Here is a 7,829-nt window from a genome sequence, read left to right as displayed (position 1 = left end):
TCGCATGAGAGTTTTGAATTCAGCGAGGAAAGGCATTCTAGAATGATGTCTGTTCTAATTTAGAAGGAGTTGAAGAGAAGGAGATCTGTAAAAGCAGGGTAGGTTTTCCATGGTTGCAGAGTCGATTCTGGCTCCTAGTGACTTTGTAGGGCAGACTGGAACTTTTCCCATAGGATTCCCAAGGTTGTAAATCTTTAGGGAAGCCTACTACCACATTTTCCTCCTGAGGATCAGCTGATGGCTTCAAACCATTGACCTTTTGGTTGGCAGCTGAGTGCCTTTCCCACTGTGCTGCCAGGGTTCCTAAGGTGGCGTTAAAACCAAAAATTGAACCGACATCAAGTCTCTTCTAACTCTAGTGACCCTATATAAGCTTTCCAAGCCTATACATCTTTATGGGAGGAAATAGCCCCACCTTTCTCTATTGCAGAAGCTCGTGGGGTTGAAGTGATGTCCTTGCAGTTAGCAATCCAGGACTTACCTCATCTCGTGCCTGAAAGTTCCATCCAGTAGAGTTAGATGAGCAAATTTGTTAAGTCAAATGACTAGACTGGTGAGCTCTTAAGGCCCCTTCTAGCACAAGCCTTCTCCTCTGTCTTGCCTCTCCTTGTCTTCTCACTCTCTGTTTTGTGTTTTCGCATGTGTGTGGCCTGCTTGGTACAGTGGGAAGAAGTCAGTGGCTACGATGAAAATCTGAACACCATTCGCACCTACCAGGTGTGCAATGTCTTCGAGCCCAACCAAAACAACTGGCTGCTCACCACCTTCATCAACCGGCGTGGGGCCCATCGCATCTACACAGAGATGCGCTTCACTGTGAGAGACTGCAGTAGCCTCCCTAATGTCCCCGGATCCTGCAAAGAGACCTTCAACTTGTACTACTATGAGACTGACTCCGTCATTGCCACCAAGAAGTCCGCCTTCTGGTCTGAGGCCCCCTACCTCAAAGTAGACACCATTGCTGCCGATGAGAGCTTCTCCCAGGTGGACTTCGGGGGAAGACTGATGAAGGTCAACACAGAAGTCAGGAGCTTTGGGCCTCTTACTCGGAATGGTTTTTACCTCGCTTTCCAGGATTATGGAGCTTGTATGTCTCTCCTTTCTGTCCGTGTCTTCTTCAAAAAGTGTCCCAGCATTGTGCAAAACTTTGCAGTGTTCCCAGAGACCATGACCGGGGCAGAGAGCACATCTCTGGTGATTGCACGGGGCACTTGCATCCCCAATGCAGAGGAAGTGGACGTGCCCATCAAACTCTACTGCAATGGGGACGGGGAGTGGATGGTTCCTATTGGCCGGTGCACCTGCAAGCCTGGCTATGAGCCTGAGAACAGCATTGCCTGCAAGGGTAAGCTTGGGACCTCCGAGGCCGTGGCTTTCCGTCCACTTGGGTCGCAGTGAGTCTTCAAGGTGCCTCCACCCTCCAGCTCTGAGTCACACCAGAGCAGAAATAATCTAGTGTCTTATTAGAAAAACGATGGCGAGGGTCTAGAAAACCAGGGTCTGACAATTTTCTAATTGTGTTCCACCAGATTGTCCCCTGTTCATGATGGGAAGTCAAGATGGGCATAATTTTAAAGAGTGGATAATAACCTAATAGCCACTCAGTTATATTTAGTGTTGGGACACGCCCCTCCCACCCCCACACACATACACGCACAGCGTCCTGTGTTCAGCCCTAAGCCTCTAAGGCATGGAGAATCTGCGTTGCCGTGGACAGTTCACTCATGGGTAATTGAGAATGACAGCATTTGGGAAATATGTTTTGTTCGTTTCAGTCCAACTCCCACAGCACTAAACTTGGTACTGAACCCACGTAGCTCATTAACTCAGCCCTCTGGCTTGGCTGTCTTTCTCCAGGGGCTGGATGCCAGGCCCCGGGGCAAGGATGAGGCCTGGCTTTACAGGACATACATCCTAGAAAAAGATTATGCTATCGGACTGGGAGTGGGGCTACCCCCTGTGTTGTGTTACCTTGTACTTCTGCACAATATCGAAGGGCACAAACTTTCCAGCTTGGGGTACCAGCATACGGGGTGTCTGGTTCTTCTTAACCCTAGAGAGGACATGTCCAACACGTGGTAATCCATGCGATGAACTAGCTCCAGGTTTTCCTGCTCTGGGAGTGAATAGGAGGGTCTGGAGGCCTCACCGCTTACCTTTGGCCTCAGTACATGGTAGCTCAATGTGGGGAGAGCCCAGGGCTTGGGAAGAGAAGCCTGTTTTTCATTCTTAAAATTTGCTTTTGGCTTTCAAAGGCTCTGATTCTGTTAGGAGCGAGCCTTCCCACATGGCTCTCAAAAAGAACCCCGTGACCATCCTATGACATTAGGGTGGTCACCTGTCCTTTGAGGACAACTCAGAGCGCAGGAAGGTAAGAGCTCCTTCTTTGTGAGCATCATGCCAACTGGCTCTCTATTAGCATCCCGGGCTCGAGCCCCCAGACCAGCCCGTGCAGGTTTGCTCCCCACTTCCTTTGCCCCCAAACACCTGCAGACAAAACACCCAGCCCGGGATCACTCATGCCCATCAGCTCTGCGATCCTTTGGACGCGGCAGCTAATTGCCTGGGCCGAGGCTCCCACACCGCCTGTTTGCAGCCCGCTGAGTGTGGAGAGCTGAGCCTTTGTGTCTTTATTGGATTTCTTGGTTATGGTGCCCGTGATGGATGGTGTGGAAACAGAGGGGAGAGTGCCAGACCAAGTGATGGATCAATGCTGACCGTTTTAAAGGCAGCCTGCTTGGTCCCACCATGCTTCTTTGTCCTGCCTGTTGGGGCTGGGGCTGGAGGAGCCCCATGGACATTTTTTGGGATCTGAGTGGGGACCACAGCACCAGGCTGCATTCTTAAAGGCACAGGTGTGGCAGCGGCCAGGCACACTTTTGACAGTCACGCTGATGAGCTCTCCCAGCTTCAGAGGGCTGTCTTGCCACACCGGCTGGCTCGGGCACTTGCATTTTTCTCATTATTTCCTGAGCAGAATGACAGGAATTGGAGCAAGCATTGATTGGTTCTGATTTAATTGGGACTCTGGGAACAGGCTCTTATTTCTTTGGGCTAATTGGAAATTTTCTCCTTTTGGGGGGTGGGGGGTAGGGGGGGTTGCAGTAGAGGTTTGTGCTGCTTGTCGGTCCCCTCCTGTGGTCGTCCAGGGAGGGCCTGTGGGGATAGAGATGTAATTCTAAGTCGTTGCTCTCCATTCACCTTACCCAACCCCAACCTCCTCCGAGTTCGGGTGAACCTTTCTAATCCAGGGATCCCGTGGACATGGGCTGAATTTGCAGATAGCTTGTCGCACACATCTTGGGGAGTGGAAGAAGTGGGGTGTCCAAGGTACCACACCTACCATCTCACTGGGCATTGTTTCTGAGAGCTGGAGACATTAAGGCAGGTGCATCATAGGTGCATCCCATGCCTTAGGCTTGGCGCAGCTGGGTGCCCTGGAAGGACAGAAAACACCCCTTTATCCTTGTCTCAGGAATTGTCAGCTACACCCCCAAATCCTTTGCCCTTGACTCTGCTGCTCGCCAGTCCAGCTGACTGAGCCAGGCCTACCCCAGGGAGGCCAGGGGGTCATCAGGCACCAAAGGGATTTTGGAGGACTTGCGCCTTTCAGTGGGGCTGGAGGTGGGAAATGGGTGTGGGAGGACTTGTGACTGGTTTCTGGGGTGTGTCTTCCTGGGAAGGTACCAGCCCACTTTGGGGTGCTGACTCTGTGTTCTCAGGTGCCACTGCAGTCCGTCACAGAAGTTCTAGGGCGACCCACCCTGTACAGCCAACTCTTTGAGGCCAGCACCCCAGGGTGTGATGGTGTCAGGGAACCATGGGTGAGAAGCAGTGAGATCCCTTGTAGGACTTCAGAGAGGCAACTCTTTCCCAACCTGGCCCTGAGGACTGGTGCCTCTAGGCTCAGCTGGGCTGAGCCCGGTGGTTCTGAGATGCATGCAGCTGTACAGAGCTGATGTGCTTTCTCTTCTGGACACTTGGATTTGGGCATTGAGGCATGTTGACTCTGGGGTTTGGGCAGGAATAACTGGCTTGGTCCATGTTGTTTCTGGGAGGACAGACTTTCAGGCTAGGCAGAGAACCATTTATCTTGATGTTCATTTTGCATCTGATAAACCCTTTCCTGTCAGAGCCCTGGTGACCAGTCACCAGTCAGGGTGTGCTGAGGCATCTGGAGAGCAGTTAGGAGTGGTCCTGGCCCAGGGCTGCTCTGTTGCTGGAAGGACGGAGCTGGAGCCGCAGAGCCCAGGAAGCTGCGGGCAGAGCTCGGGCATTAGGATGCACAGCAGTTCATCTTGGCTTTCTGGAGGGCCCCATGGCTCAAGGCCTGTTTACCCAGCATCCTTTGCACACACATGGGTGGGATGCATTAGGCAGAACCACAGCACCCCACCGACCCCACGAGTCCCCCTGACCCCATCATGCATTTATTTGTCCCTAGGACATTGTTAACTGTGAGGAAATGTTCCATCTGCCCCAACTTCAAGTTTATGCTCATAATGTAGTGGATTAATGAGCAATCCCAGCTTTGTCTGTCTCCACTCCCCACCTCCTCCCTGCTAAGGTTGATGGCTGGTGGGTTCTTCGAGGAGGCCCCCGCAGCTGAAGTCTCTCTGTGCCAGGGAGGCCCAGAGTTAGCTCTTGGCAAGCTCTCTCTCTGTGTGCCGTGGAGCCTGAACTATTGCTTCAGCCGGGGTTGGATGGGGGCAAGCGGCAGGGCCGGGACGGCGGATTGCCAGAGGAAACCTGGCCTGTACAGAGCCCTTCTCTGTCTGGGGGATGCCTCAGGGCAGCAGTGTCTCCCATGGGTGCCCTTGGATGGGCTCCGGTGTGCATACAGTCCTTGGGCAGCTGTATTCTAACAGGAGCCCGGTACCATTGGACTTGGGTATTCTTGGATTCTGAGCTCTCTCTCAGGGTCTGACATCCTCTCCTAGCACATAGCCCACAAAGTTCCCAGAAGACACTGGTTCATTAGCTAGGGTTGGGACTCAGGGTGTGGGGGTCTGTACATAGCCCGGCTGCCACCCTCCCCCAACCCCCCTGGCTCTGTGGTGTCCAGGCTGGCCTTTGCTCACCACTGCAGAGGTCGCCTGGGGGGTCCAGCACACTGTACTCTGCAGGAGTCACACAGTTCCCATGGAGGCCTCCTCTCTGGGGTGGTCACTCTCTGGGGGAAGGAGATGGGTGGACGGAGAAAAAGATGTGATGAAGACAGGAGGGTGAAGGTATGCCCAGGTATACGAAGCCGAACCTAGTGGCAGGAGCCTGCTTTGGCCCTGCCGTGATTGTGAACTTGCTGTGTGGTCTTAGGAAAGTCCCTTTCCATTGACAGCCATGGGATGCTGCCTACCTCTCAGAATGTATGGAAATCAGACGGGATATGGGAATGTTCTATAAGTCTGTTATCACCATGTATGGACAGTTGTCCATGCTTCGACCGGCTTGAACGCACACCACCTGGCTCTGGTGGATATGGGAATACGAGTCTGCAATGAAGATGGAACGTGGTGTCCTCAGTCCAAGACTTGGGCCAGCAGGAAACTTGAATGCTCACTCAACCTTTCTGCACCTGCGCAGGCCCAGCTCCTGGGTCTTCAATCAAGAACCTGTGACATCAATATCTGAGGTGGTTTACATACCCTCAGCAGGTTGGGGGTGGGTTAGCACTTGCTGGAAGACGTAGCCACCTTGAGGCAGCATGGACGTCCAGGTGGAGAGAAGGCTTCCCAAGTCTGAGAGAGAATAGCTGCCTGGAACCCAGGGGACGTTACAACTCCCCAACGAGGTTTTGTACAATAGCCTCCATGCGTCTCACCCTTTGGAAATTATGACTGGCTAGGTCTGAGGTGGGCCCTAGACAAGCAGAGGTTTTAAAGACTAGGGTCCCTGTGGGTCAGGCACGGGCAGGGGCATCATCGGGGGAGGCCACTGAAGACGACCTGGGGTCCTGGGGTTTGTAGACTTCACAGTCTAAGGGCAGAATTGGGAGGAGTCTGGGAGAGGGTCCTGTGGGGACAGGGGCTGGGCAGGCTGAGGCAGAGGATGAGGTCCACAAGCCCACAGGAGGGGCATGCACTCAGAGCACCCCTGGTCCTTGAGTTGAGGCTTGACTGTGGGCAGCCCACCAAGAGCCCCACGGAGACCGAGGTGGGAGGCCTCAGCCCCTCAGCATGCAGAAAGCCCAGGAGGAAACGTGAAGGTGAGCTGTCTGGGGTTACAGGTGCCGGCCAGCTCACAGAGCACTGTCCCCAGAGTCAGTCTGGTAACTGGGGGTGTGTGTGGCCTTCCCAGGGGCTGTCAAATCAGTGAGGCCCGCTCCAAGGCTGGGCGTCAGCAGGCCTCACAGCTCTGGAAGAGGGAGGAATGAGCAGGAAGCGCTGCCCTATCATCCCTGTCTCCATCCCTGGTGGGCGGGGGCTGCAGCCCCTGCCATTGCTGTCTCGCAGGGCAGCCTCACACACTCTTCTGCCACCTCCCAAGGAAGGGGTCACCTCTGCCTCCCAGGCCGCTTCACTTCCCCCCTCCTTCCACACGAGCCTTTTTTTCCCTGGTAATTTTACACCTGCATGTAAATGTCTTCATGCCGGGACCCCCAGGGACATTTTGAACCTTTCAACGGTTTCAGCTCCTTTGTCAAATTGAGCAGCTGAGATGAGCCACTTTATAAGTTGAGGGGAGTTGAGAGAGAGAAATCTGCAGGATTTGAAGGTTGAGAAAAATGTGTTTAATTTGGCTCCTCTTGAAAAAAGAGCTATCCAAGACCTGGTTCTATCTCCCTGCGGGCTGCTGGGGGCAACCCCCTGCCTCCTCATCCTGAGGGGCTGAAATGGAAGGTGTGAGGGCCCCAGAAGGGAGCATGTGTCTGTGTGTGTCTGTGAGTGTATGTGTGTGTGACCGCTTGTGTGTGTGTGCATATGTGCAGGCATGTCTGCAGGGCTGGGCTGGGGGGTGCATGGGAGCCACATGCAGGGACTCTGAGACGCTGTCTCTGCTTTCTCTGGACCATCAGTAGTTGGCTGGTGACTGAGAGGCCAGACTAGAGCCCAGATGGCCTCCCTTTAAGCCCTGGGAGACCAGCTCTGCTCAGGGGCAAGGGAGGCCAGGGTCATTAGCACCACAGCCCTGTAAGATGAGCTTCCTAATAGGATTTCCCAACAGGCTACTTCATTTAGAAACCTCTCGGGCCTCCTCTGCTCCCCACGGTGGCCCTGCCCAGCGCCATCCAGAGCATCAGATGTAATTGACTGGATGTAATGGCCTGTGACACAGGCATGCGCAACAGCACGCAGAGCTGGAAAGATGCCTGTCTGGCCGGGACGCACAGCCGGGCTCTGGTGGTGGTGGTGGTGGTGGTGGTGGTGGTGTGTGTGCACGCGCTAGATTCCAAGTCCTTGGCAGCTCTGCATGGCTTCTCCACCTCTGGAAGAGGGAGGCCACTTCGCCATTTTGCCTCAGGCCCCATCACCCGAGACTTAATAAATATATGTTACCAAAGATGATGATGAAGCTCCCAGGTGCTTATTCCTGAGGACACGCAAGCTTTGGATAGGTCACTGGGCACGGAGCCCAGCGGGGTACATCGCTGTGTTGCTTCACCGTGGTCTGTTTGGCTCTGGGGTCAGAGTATGGGGTGAAGGGTCAGGGGCTGCCAACCTCATTTCTCCAGACACAGGGCAGTCTGGGAGCGTATCTGAGACCGGATGTTGTTGAAATGCACGACCAATATCAAACTTTTGTCTGCTGTTCCCTCCTAATACTCTCTCTACTTATGTCTGTGTGTGGCCTGGTGATTTCCCATACCACACTCTGGGGATGTTCACTTC

General features: G+C 54.0%; 1 protein-coding gene across 3 annotated transcripts in view; it reads left to right on the top strand.

Annotated features, from left to right (window-relative positions):
- Nucleotides 1-7,829, top strand: part of EPHB1 (EPH receptor B1) — a 388,725-nt gene that overhangs the window by 29,648 nt on the left and 351,248 nt on the right. For all 3 annotated transcript variants that reach the window (XM_045297818.1, XM_045297817.1, XM_004715982.4), the window contains exon 2: nucleotides 664-1,345. In XM_045297818.1, coding sequence (XP_045153753.1) covers nucleotides 664-1,345 — 682 coding nt within the window. The remainder of the gene's footprint in view (nucleotides 1-663; nucleotides 1,346-7,829) is intronic.

Source organism: Echinops telfairi, unplaced genomic scaffold (genome assembly GCF_000313985.2).
Source record: "Echinops telfairi isolate 266 unplaced genomic scaffold, ASM31398v2 ScPeMD7_7422;HRSCAF=8460, whole genome shotgun sequence".
NCBI classification, from domain to species: domain Eukaryota; kingdom Metazoa; phylum Chordata; class Mammalia; order Afrosoricida; family Tenrecidae; genus Echinops; species Echinops telfairi.
Note: the sequence above shows the minus strand (reverse complement) of the source record. Positions and strands in the feature narration are given on the sequence as shown.